Genomic DNA, 18,267 nt, shown 5'->3' on the forward strand with positions numbered 1-18,267 from the left:
TTGTTCATATTCTCTTTTGATCATGTGTCCTTTTTGTTTTCTTTTTTTAAACTCTCAGGCTGCTGCCATGGCGACATCTGCCGGTACGGTGTCGGAGGCTGCGTTAGAAGACGAGGGAGGGGGGCACTTGTCCCGCAGCTCCTCCGAGGTCTCCAAGCTGAGCTCGAAGAGTGCCAAGGAGCGACGGAATCGGAAGAAGAAATCGCGTCAGAGAGAGCAGGAGAAAGAGAAGGGAGACAGTGAGAAGGTGGTCAAGTCCGAGTCCGACGACGGCAGCAAGAAAAGCACCATTCGTTTCCCGGGAAGTCGACTGGGGAGGAAGACGTCCATCATGAACCAGGTAAAGTAGAGGACGGTAAAAGCAAGGGGCTGTCCAGCAACAGCATGAAGAATATCTGGTCTCAACATGGTGGTTGCAGTGTGCCTGGCCTCATCTCCAGGCCCACAAGCATCTGCCAGGATTTTTTTTTAATTTTTTTAAGCAGATGCGGGCTGTTCCAAAGATCTAATAAAGGCGATGATATGTTTGAAAGGGTGCAGCTTGGTGGTTTAGCCCGTGTCCTTCAAGGCCTAGTCATGGTGCCAGCTGCAACCCTCCCTCCTCCAGGATTTAAAGCCAGCTCGTGATGTGTTCTTCCACACACGGTGACATACCGGTGACTCTGCCTTGGACGATGTGTTGTTTGACGGATTAATCTATTCCGTGGCAGACATTTTTCATATTGAATTCATTGAATTGGCCCCGGTAAGGCATGACAGCCGACCAGAATTCACAAAAGCAACACCTCCCCCAAGTGGAATGCATCTATAATTAAGACACCTGTGCTATCCCCTGACAAGTCAAAGTGTCTCCTGTGGAAAAGGTCTATTTAAAGCTCAGATACTGCACAGACAAGGGCTCAGATTATTATTACTCATTCATTGAAGCACAAGCAGAATTTTATTGTTGCATCTTGTTGATGCATAACCACTTTAAACTTGTCATATGGGATGCAACTAGTATTTATTTTTTTACATATCAATTAACTCCTGCTGTCTTTATTCATCTGTCCTTCCCCAGTCACTACTCAGCATCCCAGGCTCACCCTACATGTCGCGCCACAACAGCCGCAGCAGCATCTTCAGCTTCAAAGGCCGCTCCAAGGACATGGGCTCAGAGAACGAGTTTGCGGACGACGAGCACAGCACCGTGGAGGAGAGCGAAGACCGCCGGGGCTCCCTGTTCATACCGTACCGCCGCAACAGCTACAGTGGCTACAGCCAAGGCTCCTCCCGCATCCACCCGCTGGCACCCCACTCTGGAGGGAAGAGGAACAGCACAGTGGACTGCAATGGCGTGGTGTCTCTCATCGGCCCGGGGCCCGGCAGACGGCTACTGCCTGAGGTGAAAATAGATAAGGCAGCCACTGATGACAGTGTAAGGACGTCCATGGGACACCGATACAGTTTAGGCATGATGGTGGTGGCCCCGGTCTCTGCAGCTTCTCCTTCACAACCTCTTCCCCTTGGCTCTTATTCCTCTTTTCCCTGAACTCAGTAGCTCTCCTTCCTTTCCCACGTTAACATCTAGATTCTGTTTTATTATTATTATTATTATTATTTCACCCATTCACTTCCAGCCACCGCTTCCTTTTTTTAACAGCCCTGGGAGGCACTAACCAGCTGAAACGACACACTCTCTGCCTTACCAGCATCATGGTTATAATGTCACTGATTAAGATTGAACAAGAATGCAAAATGAGATCATCCCCCGCAGCCTTAGCATCTCTAACAGTTCTGTCACCAAGCTCGTGTCTATGAAGTAGCTTTCATTCCTGAACAAAGGCCATCAGAACATTTTATCCTCTACCTCTACTTCTTCATTTTAATGTTCCCGTTCTCTCCTACCTTCCTATTTCTTTCTACGCCTTCCTCTCTTCCTCCGCTCTTTCCTACTCGTCCTTATTTATCCTCTGCTCTTGAGCCACTGGATGGTGCACCGAACAAATCTGAACTCTTTCCTGTGACAGTGTTTCTCCCCCATTTTAGCTAGCATGTTAGACCCACTTCTGTTATTCTCAACCAAACTACCTGCTTTGACCTTGTTTTAACTCTCTCAAAACGTAGCATGGTGTGGCAGCAACTGATGTCTTGAATTCCCCTCCGTTCTTGACATGCATGCCACTGCATGCGGTTTAATGTTTAATGTTCAGGGACTGTAGTTGTGTCATGCGCCGTGTGTGAGGGAGGGATTAGAGAGTGCACTCTAAATTCTCAAATAAAAGTCAACATTTAGTCAACATAACATGCAGGGAAGTCCGAGGAATCAGAAATAAAGCAACATATGCTTCAGATGAAGACTTAGTCCACTGTTTAGTTGTGTCAAATTAAGGCAACTATTTGAGAATTTACAGTATGAATATGTTTGTCCTATAATATACAAAAAGTGAGCAAATCAGGGTAATCTGGGTGTGATGATTTGATGCGAAGAGCTGCGTTTATCGCATCTTTCGCCTCCTGAGCGGACCTCCAGGGTCGTTTCTGGTTTACATAACTTCAGAGCATGAGTTTTTAACGTGCGTTTGTTTTGAGTGACCCACCGAGTGACCTGTCCCGTCTTTTTCTCCGAGCGCAGACTACAGATTTGGAGATTAAGAAGAAGCACGGCAGCTCTCTCATGGTGTCCGTGGATCAGCTCAACTCCTCGTTCAAAGGAAAGGACCGTGCCAACAGTCAGATGAGCGTAGTCACCAACACACTGCTAGAGGGTACAGAGCGTGCATGTGTCTCCCTTCTACCTCCTCAAAATAGTCGACCGTGTGCCAACATGTGATCTGTATTATATCTGGATTGATGTCCTGCAACGTGTGGGCAGATGCTCTCCCACACAATGTTGTATGAGTTAAATTTAACTTTTACCTGAGATGTGATTGCAAGTCAGTGGTCTGGAGATCTCAGTATTTTATTTATTTAAAGACAATGCTTTCAGATTCAAATAATGCCATTGTCAAATGATGGTTCTCCACAAAAGAGGTTTAATTGTAGACACAGTGCAGCTGGAAAACACTTTTCACACTTTCTTGGTTCCGTCTTTACCTCTCCCTGCAGAGCTGGAGGAGTCTCAGAGGAAGTGTCCTCCCTGCTGGTACAAGTTTTCTAACACGTTCCTCATCTGGGAGTGCTGTCCCATCTGGCTAAAGATCAAGCACATCGTCTACCTGATTGTCATGGACCCGTTTGTTGACCTGGCCATCACCATCTGCATTGTCCTCAACACGCTCTTCATGGCCATGGAGCACTACCCCATGACCGAACAATTCGAGGGGGTCCTGGCTGTCGGCAATCTGGTGAGAAGCTGCTCTCTGTCCTTTCTCCTTTCCTGGCCATTTGTGTTTTTTTTTAACATGCACATAGCGCTGCAGATGTAGCTTGCGCTGCCTACGTGACTTCGAACCAATTCATCAGCGCATCATTCGATATGCGCACTTAAGAACACACACACACACACACACATATAGCGTATACAGGAATCCAATGGGGTCTCATTAAAGATTTAGGTCCATTTTAATGTAGCCAGCTAGCCTGCTCCTCTAACTCTCATCACCCGCACTTATGCCACTCGTGCATTTTCCTTTACATACCGCTTACCTCATCTCTGATGAACTCTAACTCTTGCTTACTTGCTCCCACACATAGGCTCTTTAGGGCTTGATTTGGCAGAGTATTCACTAAATCTGTAGCAGACATTTTGATCCGCGCCTGCTCTGCCCTTGCAACCAGGTATTACTGTAGCATAGCCGTCTGAGGGCTGCGATTTTTGGCAGCGTGTCAGTAGTGAGACAGGAAATGAGGTCAGAGGCATTGGCATGCTGTCCAAAGAGTAGCAGGAATTGAACTCAGAAGAATCTGTGGGGTATGACGGATGGCGCAGTGTGAATCACCGGGTGTCCTCTGCAGCACTGACTGAGCACATGATTAGCTGTCGGGTCAATGAATACGGGAAAGGCTCAGAGTACTACAGTTCTATACAAAATCTGCAGGAACACGGTGTCTTTGCTGTATGAACGTGCCCCTTCATTACAGTTCTAAATCTTAGAAAATCCTAATCCATTTTAATCAGGGCTACATTAAACTAAATGCAATGTAAGCAGGCCATTCTTCTTCCTTCCTTTGTCCCTCACAATTTTAAGAATGTGGAAATTTTGCTGTAGTTTAAATTTGCTGTTTTTTTTCCCCTCAGATTTATTGCAAAGTCACATTTTACATGAAATTTCATCGTTTTACATTTCCTCAGGATTTTCACCATGAAACGTTCATTTGATTCAATTTAAATAATTATGGAGTGACTGAAACCTGCACCCTGTTTAACCGTTACGCCTCATTCCGCGTGGGTTTGCAGGTTTTCACGGGAATCTTTGCTGGGGAGATGTTCGCCAAGCTGATCGCCATGGATCCCTACTACTACTTCCAGGAAGGCTGGAACTGCTTTGACGGCTTCATTGTGACCCTGAGTTTAGTCGAGCTGGGACTGGCTGACGTGGAAGGCCTGTCGGTGCTCAGGTCTTTCCGATTGGTAAGCGCTGTATCACATTATTGTCAATGCGAGATGAAAATGTCAGGCACAAATGATTCATTTTATGAATGTTCTTTCGTTTTCTGTGTGCCTCGACCCTGTTTCTTGTTTTCCCTGTAGTTAAGAGTCTTCAAACTGGCCAAATCGTGGCCCACCCTCAACATGCTGATCAAGATCATCGGCAACTCGGTGGGAGCTCTGGGTAATCTGACCCTGGTGTTGGCCATCATTGTCTTCATCTTTGCCGTGGTGGGCATGCAGCTGTTCGGCAAAAGCTACAAGGACTGTGTGTGTAAGATCGCGCAGTCCTGCGAGCTGCCGCGCTGGCACATGAACGACTTCTTCCACTCCTTCCTCATCGTGTTCCGAGTGTTGTGTGGCGAGTGGATTGAGACCATGTGGGACTGTATGGAGGTGGCAGGACAGACCATGTGTCTAACTGTCTTCATGATGGTCATGGTCATTGGAAACCTGGTGGTAAGAAAACTTACATCGTCTCGATGCTTATGAGTGATACCAGTCCACTGTAGGTTACAGGTTTCGTGGTGTTTCCTCTCAAGGTGCTGAACCTGTTCCTGGCCTTGCTTCTGAGCTCATTCAGTGCGGACAACCTCGCTGCCACGGATGACGATGGTGAGCCCAACAACCTCCAGCTAGCAGTCGCCCGCATTAAAAAAGGGATTGCCTGGTTTAAAGTCAACATGCGAGTCTTTGTGGCCACGGTGCTCAAGAAGGTACTGCATACGTTTAACATTTACATGCCTGAGCAGTTCTTATTACTATTCTCTAACTCAAACAACGTCATGTTTGTTCGTCCTATTTTGTCATTCTGACACGCAGCCTATTGAAGATGAAGAGAAGCCCCTGGATGACATGTATGAGAAGAAGCTCAACTGCATCGCAAACCACACGGTGGACATCAACCGTGAACTGGACTATGCTAAAAATGGCAATGGCACCACCAGCGGCATTGGGAGCAGTGTGGGAAAGTACATGATTGATGAGGACTACATGTCCTTCATCCACAACCCCAACCTGACCGTCTGCGTTCCCATCGCTGTTGGCGAGTCGGACTTTGAAAACCTGAATACGGAGGACTTCAGCAGTGAATCGGATGTGGAGAACAGCAAAGATGTGAGTAGGAAGGACCAATAGGAGTGTGAGAATTCAGAAGAGATGGCTGCAGTATTGTCTTTGCAGGGGTGAATTGTTGGATGATGGAAAGGGGCAATGTGTTTTTGTTTTGTTTTTAAATTTGCAGGCTAATTCAGGCACACCTAGGCAGCTTATTAGGTTATATTAGCTAAAAGTTTGCTTCAGTGTGTAACATGCGATAAGCAGGACAGGCCTGAACTGCAAGACCGAAGGCTCTCAGTTTGCCTGACATTTCAGAATATCTATTCGGACGGGAGCACTGTAACACTAAGCCCGTGTGCTGACCCTGCAGACAGGCAAAGGAACGTATGACGAGACCTCAGACAGAGTCTACAGTATTTTACGAATCTGGGAGAAGGATAAGCCGGAGCCGAGGCTTGCAGAGAACTCTGACGCGTGGGTCACCTTGACCCAGTTCGTTGTAGGAAGCGAGAGTGTGGTGCAGCTGCATCACTACTGTACCTGCACCAGGTTCATATTCCGCTGGGCTCCCTCAACCAACCGCACAATCTTGATGTTCCCTGCACCACAGCCTGCCACAGGCCACGCTGCAGGAAAAAGTCACAGTGAGAGCTGCTAACAGCCGATCAGAAAAGCAGGGATTTTAAGAGAGTGGTTTATTCTGCCTCGCCTTTACCTGAAATATAACCAGATTTATTGATAAAGGTGAATGTTACCAGTCTGTTTTGGTTTTAATATATGAATATGAGGGATTTCATGCATTTTCCAATTGATTATTGATATAGTGATCTTGTATACCAATGACATGTTCTATATTGACTCTTTTGTTTAAATGTGCATGTACAAGCATGTTGAATTAGTTCTTTCCTCACAAATAAATCAACGCTTTTGCAGCTGAATAATATATTTGTGCAAGTATAACATCAAGTATGACCATCATTACCAGTTAATCACTGGTCAGGTTTAATTACGTCCATGTGACTCTATTAATAATAGACAGAAGCAGAGAGAAAACTAGCCACATTACATGACCACTACATGTATACCTCTAGCAATAAATCATGTCATGCGTATAAACCCAAAGGGGAATTAACGTAATGGCTGCGCTGGCACAGCGCCACATACATACTGTACGCTTGCAGAAACTCACTGCTGATTTCAGAGAGACGTTCAGAGGTTGAACGGATCTCTTTGGTCCTCTGTTTGTCCCCAGCTGGATGACACCAGTTCATCTGAGGGCAGCACAATAGACATCAAGCCTGATGTGGAGGAGGTGGCGGTGGTGGAGGTTGTGGAGGAGTATCTCGACCCAGACGCCTGCTGGACGGATGGTAGGCGATGTTCACTGTCTGACTTTGTGGTTTAAAATAACAAAAGACACTTCTTATCACCATTTTTTATATACTATATCTAAATCACGGTGTTGCATAATTTAATTTCCCCATTTGATGTATGTCCACGTTTGTGTTTTCCTCCGTCAAACAGAATGCATAGCCAAATACAAGTGCTGTGATGTTCCAATCACTCACGGCTGGGGCAAACACTGGTGGTTCCTGAGGAAGACCTGCTACCTGATAGTAGAACACAACTGGTTTGAAACTCTCATCATCTTCATGATCCTGCTCAGCAGTGGAGCCCTGGTGAGAGCACAGGCGCCCGGCGATGCCTCATCCCACTTTTGCGCACACTCATTAACACCGCCTTGCCTAATTATTTATCATGAAGCTTTACACCGTGATGAGAGATGGCTTGTGAGAAACAACTGGGAAGAAGCAGAAATAAAACCCGAGCAAATTAATAAATACAGATAGTATCCATTTAGAGGAGGTGGATACCGTTTCCCTGAGGATGTGAGCAAGGAAGGATCATCTCCTGCTTCTCTTCTGCGACTGCTCATTATATGATTGTTGCTAATGGACGGCAAAGTGCTGTAATGCACCAGCCTTTCAGCTTGCAGAATCCAGCTTAGGTTTGCAGCTTTCTGGAAGGTGGAAGGCCTCTAGCCAAATCGAAACACTTGCTTGCTGTACAATATATAGAAGCAGTAGAGGGAATCATCAGTCTAGTATGACATGGTTACATCTTTCCTTTATCAACTATTATTCCATAAATATGAGCACAACTCATTTGAGCAGAGAATCTCTCTAAGGCCCTGATCACACTTGATACCATCACAAGTCCTGATGATCAGATCATATTTGGGCAGCCTAAAGTACAGGTGTGAACACACACAAGCATGCATTTGAGATTGTTAGCTTAGATCACATTTGGAGGTGGTGAGGCGACCACATCAGTGTGGACACACCAGCAGACCGACGATCTCTGCACAAGCACAGTTTTGCCTCATTCCTTTGGGAAATAAAACACACAGCAGGATGCAGCCTGACACATGCACGCACACAAAAACGCTTTAGGAACAACTAAAAAACAAAGCATGAAGAACAGCACAAGGCCTCCAAATTCAGTAACTGATCAAGTATCTGTGTGTGGTTAATCAGTCGTATGTTCAGTAAACTGATCAACCAGGGTGAACGTTAATCCCAGGTGTGAACAGGGCCCCAGTGTGATAAAGCTATTGTGTCATTTTTTTCCAAAATAAAACAAAAACACTCTCACGTGGGGCTCCCCTCCCAGTCTACTCATTGTACCGTACCCACGATTAAGCTGTTTTCTGTGTGCTGCCTCTCCGCTGCCCTTTAGGCCTTCGAGGACGTGTACATAGAACAGAGGAAGACGGTTCGCATTATTCTGGAGTATGCTGACCGGGTTTTCACCTATATCTTCATCCTGGAGATGTTGCTGAAATGGGTGGCCTACGGCTTTGTCAAGTACTTCACTAACGCCTGGTGTTGGTTGGACTTCTTCATTGTGGATGTAAGTACACTTGAAATCCCTTTGGTTATACACAAGTTTACTTCAAAACGCACCCATTGATTAGAGATTGCATCATTAGTCAACTTTAGGGTGTTACATACTCCGCGAGAAGTTTGTTCTTGCTCCTCGGGCTTCAAGAAGAAAATTACGTAATTTTGTTTTACGTAACGGACAGGGCTTTTTTCTTGTGCGGTGTCCAGTTACTATTCTGCGATTGGTCAGAAATTGGAAATGGGCGTGGTTAATGCGGAAAATCGGAAACGCTAGCGGCCACCCTGCGAGCTCCCAGATGCTAACATTCGCAGGGTGGCCACTAATCTCTCCTGGGTAGAGATCGGCATACTGTGGGTGGGTGCATGCCGAATGAACGGCGGGATCCGAGAAAAGTGCCTCTCATTGTCCGTCTCCCGCATCTCCCACAATGCTTAGCGCGTGTGACGTATGCTGCAGTGGGAGGGGCCTATGAGTTCGGCACTTTAATTTCTCGTGACGTAAAAATGACCTGGCCATTCTTGTTCTTGCTCGCCTCGAGAACAAGAACGAATGTCCCACTTCTCGCAGAGTATGTAACAAGCTTTAAGCGAGGCTGTATATCAATCATTTGAGAGACAGAACACGTGGTAGTTTAAGCATAGATTGTGTAGCTTTCTTGTTTTCAAGTCCAACAGGTATCAGTTTACCACTTAGATGTCCATAATATGTTAAAAACACAGATTCAGATGAAGTAAATGCTCTACTGCGGGAACCTTTTTTTAGCTCTATTCTCATATGGCAAAAGTTGACCAAATGGGCCAATGTCTGAAAAAATAAATTTTATTATTTTGAACTAAAAATAGCAAATCTAAGCTGCACTTGCATGTTAGACCACAGTCTGAGAAGTATTATTTATGTTTTTTATATGTAGTCAGCAAGACGTAGACGCCAGCGGTCACAGAAATGTAGACGGTGAGAGCAGACATATTTTGTGACATTACTGGTAAACTGATACGAGGGGTGTTTCCTCACTGGCAGCAGCAGCAGCAGCAGCGGCAGCAGCAGCAGCAGCACAGCGGCATCTCTAACACAGTAAATACCTGCAAACCCTAGTGTGCTTCAGAGTACCTGCGCAGCTCTGGGCTGCTGAGTCATTCGGTGTTTTACCTGTGGCCCACATAACACTGTGGCGGTTCGTCCTTTTCTGTCATTTTGTGCATGACGACTTTCTCACCTGGATTTCTTCCTGCACCTGCATTTGATGCTCATATCTCATACCTAGTGCAAAATGAGGTCACGCTGAAATATGCGCTGCTTTACAGAAACTGTCATTTTTTTTTTCTTCTTGCTTTCTTCAAATGTTGCCTCAGATAGGGAGAAAGTCTACTTAAGAAATGATCGATAAATGTTTAGACTTGGAATTCAGAGAGGAGAAGACTTGCAGTGCCAAAATTAACTGCTTATTGGGTATTTAATCGAGTCCTCTATACTTTTGTGTCTGTTGTTTTTTTAGTAATTCACAAAACTCTGAATTCCCAAATGAATAACTATACAGATGACTGGAGAAATGACGAACTCTGCTCAAGTACTATATTAGTAATCTAATATCATCATATGTGAATGTGCCAAACAAGGTCTGACAAGTTCCCTCTCATGTTTAAATGATTAGTTAACAATTTTTTTATGAGTGCCTCTGACTTTTGTCCTAAAGTTGTGAATTGTTTTTTGTTTGTTTGTTTGTTTTGTTTTATTTCTCAGGACACCATATTTCCTCAGATAAAAATGGGTTGTCGGGTCTCAAATAATGTCCAGAGTAGCGGGCAACACAGACAAATAAAAGCCCTTTAATAATGAAAATACATCCCAACTTGGCACAATGTACATAATTGCCCCTTTCATTAAAAATAACTGAACTATATAATCATACTACTCACATTCTGGTCTGTGTTGAGTTTGATTCATTCATTTTAATCCACTTTGCCTTGTTGTCCTTCAATTCCTTCTGGGTGTATTCGTATATGATAAGTCTGCAAATGTTTCTCAAGAAAAGCGCTGTTAAGTCATGATGGCTTTCTGATACCTAAAATGTTAACAGCCTTTTTGTGTGAAACGGTTTCGGGATGTGTTGATCTGGGGCATAGACTGTATATAAATATGGACAATGCATACCCACTTCCTTGCATTAACCAAACTGATGCTATTTTCCTGGGGATTATTGCATTATACACTATACTTATTAATTTTTTTATTTATCAGAAAAATGAACGCTGAATATGCATCAGTATTATATTAACTACCTGCCCTTTAAATGACTGAAACCATCCTTTTAAAAAATTATTTGACGTGTATTTTAGTGTTTTAGTTTGGCCCAAGTCCCATCCACTAACATGGAGGGGGCGGAGCTTATGACCTATACTGCAAGCAGTCACCAGGGGGAGCTCTACTTGCTTTGGCTTCACTTTTGGGGAGCTGTCCATCTTTATACTGTCTATGGTCTGGGGTTAATAGTGTAATGGTACCTTTATCAGGGCGAACGCTAATACTAAGATATGATGGAATATAATAAAAAATAAGATAAGTGAACAAAGGCCCTGATGACTATTTGAGGAGATATGGTATTGAAATTTCATGTTGTCCAATGTTACAAATTCTTCACACATGTGTATTTAATGATGTGTTCGGAGTCGTTCATATGTGGGTAAGTCATCCATTATCCTTGGGCACCAATTTTCCGCCACCCTTCGATCGACTGTGAGGCGAGCCTGTCAGCCATTTACTACTGACATGAACACCGTGTGAAAATGTCATGAAATGTTACATGTTAAGAATGCACCATGCTGTGTTACTGTTGACTCTCAAATCTTGTCCCAACACCTGCAGTTGCTGTATTTGGTAATCGGATACCTGCTTGTTTGACATATTTCCAGCAACTTTCAACGTGTCCACAGTTGTGACTCCACACACTATGTTGAGGATGGTCAGGTTGTCTATAATAGTCTTTATCAAACACCTGGATTCATCTTCAGGCCGACTATGATTATCATTATTACAGGTCAGGTTGTCAACAAGCGTCAGTGGGGATTTATCTTTTGAGTGTCGTGCATATCAACGGATACCAAATTTCAGGGTACAGGCGTGGCAACATCATGTCGCGTGGTCCTTTTTTTCCCCCATTTGTCCACCTAAAAGAACCCAAAAAGAAGAAATCGTAGGACATGAAATGACAAGTCATCTACTTGTATGATTTGGACACTCGCTGTAGAAGATAGTTATGTGATACTGGGATGCAGTGCTTAGTAAAATCCCCCTCTCCACTCACCGGTTGTCCAAGATGAACCCTTCGATATGCAAAACGAATCTCACTATACTGTGAAGCTAACTGAATCCTGACTTTGCATGCAAACCTCCACCCTAATATTGACCTGTCCTCTCTCTCACAGCAGGTGCCTATAACTGTGTCTCCCTTTAAGTTAAGAGAGACATTGTGCAGCTGTCGAGAGGGACTGAGGGGTCGGTGTTTGGGGGTCCAGGGTAAGGTTTGTGTGCTGTGGTGGGACTTTCACAGGTTATCCTCTCTTCTAACCCTGAAAGTTGTCCTCAACCTTCTGCGTTTTCTCTCCCCTCTTTAAGTAAACCGCCCTCTGGTGTGGAAACTGTACCGTTTTGTACTGTGTACTGTGTGTATATTGCCGTGTCACATTGATTTAGTGTTCGTGAACACATCTCTCCTCTGATTTTTCCCTTTGTTTGACTCTCTTCTCTCCCTCTCACTGTGTCAACCACAAGTTTCTTTCCAGGTGTGCTCACTGTGCTGTTAAGCTGGTTATCACGCTAGACTGGCTTGCCAAACTGAACCAAACACAAAACAATTAAAAAAAAAAAAAAAAAGAAACTTTGGATGCACTTTAATGACCTCTCTATATTGTAATAACCCCTTTTAAAGCTTTATGTTACATAAATACATATACTCAAACATATAGAAACTATATATGTACTTATATATGTGTATATAACCATTCAGCTATCCTTACAGTTTATTTAGGGTCCACCTTTCTCTCTATATCCCCTCTAACTATGTGGGTCATCTCTCCCTCTCTGCCTCTGTCTTTCCCTCTCCTTCTGTCCCTATCTGTGTAGGTGTCTATAGTCAGCCTTATAGCTAATGCGTTGGGCTTCTCCGATCTAGGCCCGATTAAATCACTCAGGACACTGAGGGCCTTGAGACCCCTCAGGGCCCTGTCACGTTTTGAAGGGATGAGGGTAAGACCTAAGATACCAGGCAGCTGGTCCTTTTGCATGCCGACTAAATAACAGCATCAACGCATGCTAGAGATGACAATGTAGAAGACTTTTAAACGTGTCTCTGAGGGGAAATTTTTTAAGGTAACCCCTTTGATCCGTGAGAAGCTTCTTTGCATGGACACAGATCATGTCAGATGGAATACATCTGATTTGATTCACCATATTTCATTTCACATATTATAAATTTTACCGTTAGGTTACTAGCAACGATATATATATCCTTTAAAAGTAAATTGTAGAATCTATACAATGCCTCATGAAAGACTAGACAATACCAGTAAATTTGTCCTCAATGATGCAGCACATTAATAATAATTACTCGGCTCTATTCAGTACCAGCAGAGAGAACAACCAGAGGTTGGTTTGAACCATCACACAAAACTGATTCAACCTGAACCATAGGACAGTGTTAATTTGGACTAAATTAATCCATAAAGCAAACTTTTTTATTGTTCCTGAGTTGGAAAGCCTTGTAAGTGTCATGTTTAATTCACATGCTGAATGTACAGTTTCGACATCAATCATTCTGATGCCATGTGACCCCTGGGGGGGGAGGGGCTGCGCTGAGTTTTGCGTGCAGTTTCTTATCATTACTTCAATGTGTGATGGGCAGGATTAGCCTATGGTTGTTGCTGGGCTGAAAAAAGAAAAAAATACTCTCCGTGTCAAGGCTCAGCACCTCCTGACTTTCGCTCTGCCTCCTGTTATCGGATCTTATCGCAGTTTGGCTTTGGCATTGTCACACTGGAAGATCAACAAACTTCTGGTTGCATACCCCCCTCCCCCACCATCCTTGCTCATCACTTCTCAGTGAATATCATCACCATGGTTTTCATGATCACCATATAGCAGTTATAGAAACGAGTCATTAAGTATAACATTAGGCAGAAAGAACACTAGAGTGAAAACAGAACCTGAAGAGGTTTGACATTTGATGTTTGCTTGTACAGTTTTGGTTTATTTGAATTTTCTGTTTCCATGTTGCCTCTGTGTTCGGAAATGCACATTCATGTGGTTCTCCTGCTAAAGCTAAGAGCTCTCATTGAGCAACACAGTATAGATATAGTATACATGAAAATAAGCACTCATTCTTTGCCACATTGACTTGGATCAAATTAATAATAATAATATTTTATAGCAGTGTAACAGTATATTGTGTCACAATACAATTCAACGCATGATGTGAACGTGGAGCTTAAAATGTAACTGAAGGCCGGAGGGTCCAGTTACATGCATAATAATGACGTATCAGATATTTCTGCATGAAAACATGAACAGGTACATAGCTTTAAAAATGTTTTCCTATTTGATGAAAATGCAAGCATACACCGATCAACCACAACATTATGACCACTGACAGGAGAAGTAAATAACTTTGACCATCTTGTGACAATTCAGTGTTCTGCTGGGAAACTTTTGTGCCTGGCATTTATTCGTGTGGATGTTACTTAGACATGTAGCACCCACCTAGACCAGACCAGGCACCCCCACCCCATAGCAATGACACTCCTTGATGGCAGCAGCCATCCCCAGCAGGATACAGCCTCACAGGCACACACACATAAACGGTTTAGGAGCAACTAAAATAATAAAACATGAAGAACAGCACAAGGTGTTGACCTGGCCTCCAAATTCACTAGATCCCAAACTGATCAAGTATCTGTGGGATGATCTACAAAGGCCCCTCCCCTCAAAGGCCCCCCCACTAACAACATTTTGTTGCCAGACACCACAGGACACTCTCAGAAGGCCCATGTCCATTCTCTGATGAGTCACAACTGTTTTGGAGGCACAAGGGAGACCTACACAATATTAGGAAGGTGGTCATAATGTTATGCCTGATCGTTTGACACTAAAAATCTACTATGACCTATTGATTGGGATAAAATGAAGAGTGTCACAGTCGTGTAACATTGTGTGTGTTGTATTGTAGAACTTCCAGTGGAGGCAAGGAATGTGCATTTCTGGTGAAAGTTTGTGTTGATGTTCTTATGTGTACCTAGCTCCCCGCAGCTTGTGCGTTGGTTTCTAAACTGCACCTCTGTCTGTTTCCGTCCCCTGTTCCCTCTCAGGTTGTAGTGAATGCCTTGGTGGGTGCTATTCCCTCCATCATGAATGTGCTGCTGGTGTGTCTCATCTTCTGGCTCATCTTCAGCATCATGGGCGTCAACCTGTTCGCTGGGAAGTATTATTACTGTTACAATGAAACGGCCGAGGAGAACTTTTTGCCAGACGACGTGAACAACAAAACAGAGTGCTTCGCGCTCATCAACGCAAATTTCACCGAAGTCAGATGGAAAAACGTCAAGATCAATTTTGACAACGTTGGTGCCGGATACCTGGCGCTCCTGCAAGTGGTAAGAAACTTCAGTTTCTGCCTCTGATTTGTTTCTTTCTGCTAATGTCGGACATTTAAACTCGTTTACTCACCCGCTGTGACCGCCCGCTTCACAGGCGACATTCAAAGGCTGGATGGACATTATGTATGCGGCGATAGATTCTAGAAAGGTGAGCATTTGCGTTTTTTAAAGTTTTAAAATCTTCCAGATCGACGCAGTTTTTACGCACAGTTGCTTTTGCTTCTTCACAGGTGGAGGACCAGCCCGTGTATGAGGACAACTTGTACATGTACATCTACTTTGTCATATTCATCATCTTCGGCTCGTTCTTCACCCTGAACCTCTTTATTGGTGTCATCATCGATAACTTCAACCAACAGAAGAAAAAGATAAGACTTGTCTTCCCTTCTTTTACCTTCTAAGAAATCATCATTGCTCTATTTGATTAGAGTTAGATCGATACCACTCTCAGTGACGTCCATTGAGGCTACAGCCAGCAGTGTTAGAATTATAACATGACATGGGGTTTGTATGGTCCAGATGCAGCCATGTGTCTCTTATTTTAAAGTATATTGGGATTAAAACTGGGATGAGTGGTTCAGATTGTAACCAAATTGTTTTTCGGCCCTTTACTTCGGAGGTCAAGACATCTTCATGACTGAAGAGCAGAAGAAATACTACAATGCCATGAAGAAACTAGGGTCGAAGAAACCACAAAAACCAATACCCAGGCCTCAGGTAAATATAATTTTGCCATCTTCACTGGCAGATAGACTATTTTTCAGACACATATTTCCATTTTTGTATTTAACAAATGAAATGCAATTAGGGGCTTTTTATGTTCCCGAAAAACGAGCTTCCATTCCCTCGCTTTCCCCACAGAACAAAATCCAGGGCATGGTGTTTGACTTCGTGACGCAGCAGGTGTTCGACATCTCCATCATGATCCTCATCTGCCTCAACATGGTCACCATGATGGTGGAGACAGACGATCAGTCGGATGAGACGGAGGAGGTGCTTTACTGGGTCAACTTCTTCTTCATCGTGGTCTTCACCGGCGAGTTCTTGCTGAAGCTGTTTGCGCTGCGCCACTACTACTTCACCAATGGCTGGAACATCTTCGACGTGGTTGTGGTCATCCTGTCAATCGTGGGCAAGTATTCAAAAAGATCATTTATGGCCCAGGGATAAAAGCGTGAAGTGGCTCGATTGGAATTAGCTCAGGAAGCGTCCGTATAAATAGGCTTGAAGGACAAAGAAAGTAAAGAGGACAACGTAACTGACATGAAGCAATACGGTTTATTCTGGTTTTGAGGCGTCTGCCTCAAATATAGTTTGAAGACCGCGTTCTTCAAAGTAAATGTGTATAAGTTTTAAGAGTGTAATGGCAGAAATGTTCCTACATCCTAACTGAATGTGCTGTATGTTTTTCCTCTTTTTGCTTCCTTTCAACTCCAGGAATGTTTCTGGCCGAGCTGATTGAGAAATACTTTGTGTCGCCGACGCTGTTCAGGGTGATCCGATTGGCCCGTATCGGCAGAATCCTGCGTCTCATCAAGGGCGCCAAAGGAATCAGGACTCTGCTGTTTGCCCTCATGATGTCGCTTCCCGCTTTGTTCAACATCGGGCTGCTGCTTTTCCTGGTCATGTTCATCTTCTCCATCTTCGGCATGTCCAACTTTGGCTATGTGAAACACGGGGCCGGGATTGATGACATGTACAACTTTGAGACCTTTGGCAACAGCATGATCATCCTGTTTATGATCACCACGTCGGCAGGCTGGGACGGCCTGCTGCTGCCCATTCTCAACTACCCTCCAGACTGTGACCCCTATTTGGAGAACGCTGGCACCCCCGCCACCGGCGACTGCGGCAACCCATCCGTGGGCATCTTCTTCTTTGTTATGTACATCATCATTTCTTTCCTGATTGTGGTCAACATGTATATCGCCATCATCCTGGAGAACTTCAGCGTGGCCACAGAGGAGAGCGCCGACCCACTGAGTGAGGACGACTTTGAGACCTTTTATGAAATCTGGGAGAAGTTTGACCCCGACGCCTCCCAGTTCATCACCTATGCCAAGCTTTCTGACTTTGCTGATGCTCTCGAGCACCCGCTCCGCGTGCCCAAGCCTAACACGATTGAGCTGATCGCCATGGACATGCCTATGGTGAGCGGAGACCGCATCCACTGCCTGGACATCCTGTTTGCCTTCACCAAGCGCGTGCTGGGCGACAGCGGCGAGCTGGACATGTTGAGGCAACAAATGGAGGAGCGCTTCGTGGCGGCCAATCCCTCCAAGGTCTCTTACGAGCCAATCACCACTACTCTGAGGCGCAAGCAGGAGGACGTGTCAGTCAGAATCATTCAAAGGGCCTACCGCTCCTACTTGGCGAGGCGGGGTTTCGTATGTAAGCGCAAACCGGCCAGTAACAAAGTGGAGAATGGTGGTAACAATCAGGAACAAGAAAAGAAGGAGGGCACCCCCTCCACTGCCTCCTTGCCCTCTTATGACAGTGTAACCAAACCTGACAAGGAGAAACAGGATGACAACAATGAGGACAAAGGGGGGAGGAAAGAGAAGGGAAGAAACCAAAAAGACATCAGGGAATCTAAATGTTAGGGCGGTGGATTAATAATCACAGTAATAACAATAAAGATTATAACAATGTAACTTCAAGCAAAGCGAGAGGAAACTCACCCACACAGATGTACAGATTATTTCATTTGCAAGTCAAGAAAAAATTACTATTCAATAATTTTGTTTACAGACTTCATTCTTATATATGACGCAGAGGGACGCACCTTGGTCTGCTACAGCCTGAAGACTCTCGAACTTTACTCAAACCAAACATAATCAGCATACTGTGTGACACTGTTGTATCTAGACTACCGAGCTTAACAAAAGGAAACGGAAACAGGCGGGAAAACGTCTGTTGCTCACTTACCACTGGTCTACAGATAAGACAAGTAACTCTGCACCTAGAGGTGGAACGGGGGTGGGGAAAAAAAATAAATAAACACAGGAGTCCAGCGCCTGGACGCGACTAACGGATTCCTATGGAAGACAGTGATGCGAGAGAAAAGACAGGGACGATGCTTGACGCTGA

The 18,267-nt window shown here is 44.5% G+C and overlaps 1 protein-coding gene across 5 annotated transcripts in view; it reads left to right on the forward strand.

The window, feature by feature from the left end:
* scn8ab (sodium channel, voltage gated, type VIII, alpha subunit b) overlaps window positions 1–17,844 on the forward strand; it is a 36,924-nt gene extending 19,080 nt beyond the window's left edge. For 2 of the 5 annotated variants that reach the window (XM_084542085.1, XM_084542086.1), the window contains exons 10-27: window positions 59–340; window positions 1,061–1,417; window positions 2,615–2,747; window positions 3,088–3,326; window positions 4,379–4,552; window positions 4,673–5,029; window positions 5,113–5,286; window positions 5,393–5,686; window positions 6,882–6,999; window positions 7,154–7,308; window positions 8,369–8,542; window positions 12,653–12,775; window positions 14,890–15,174; window positions 15,272–15,325; window positions 15,408–15,545; window positions 15,790–15,894; window positions 16,039–16,309; window positions 16,615–17,844. In XM_084542085.1, coding sequence (XP_084398211.1) covers window positions 59–340; window positions 1,061–1,417; window positions 2,615–2,747; window positions 3,088–3,326; window positions 4,379–4,552; window positions 4,673–5,029; window positions 5,113–5,286; window positions 5,393–5,686; window positions 6,882–6,999; window positions 7,154–7,308; window positions 8,369–8,542; window positions 12,653–12,775; window positions 14,890–15,174; window positions 15,272–15,325; window positions 15,408–15,545; window positions 15,790–15,894; window positions 16,039–16,309; window positions 16,615–17,780 — 4,599 coding nt within the window. In that variant the 3' untranslated portion in view covers window positions 17,781–17,844. Of the gene's footprint in view, window positions 1–58; window positions 341–1,060; window positions 1,418–2,609; window positions 2,748–3,087; window positions 3,327–4,378; window positions 4,553–4,672; window positions 5,030–5,112; window positions 5,287–5,392; window positions 5,687–6,881; window positions 7,000–7,153; window positions 7,309–8,368; window positions 8,543–12,652; window positions 12,776–14,889; window positions 15,175–15,271; window positions 15,326–15,407; window positions 15,546–15,789; window positions 15,895–16,038; window positions 16,310–16,614 lie in introns of all 5 variants that reach the window. The other 3 variants (XM_084542088.1, XM_084542087.1, XM_084542084.1) reach the window with 2 other exon arrangements.
* The last annotated feature ends 423 nt before the right edge of the window (window positions 17,845–18,267 follow it).

This window comes from Chelon labrosus, assembly GCF_963514085.1.
Source record: "Chelon labrosus genome assembly, chromosome: 4".
NCBI lineage: Eukaryota > Metazoa > Chordata > Actinopteri > Mugiliformes > Mugilidae > Chelon > Chelon labrosus.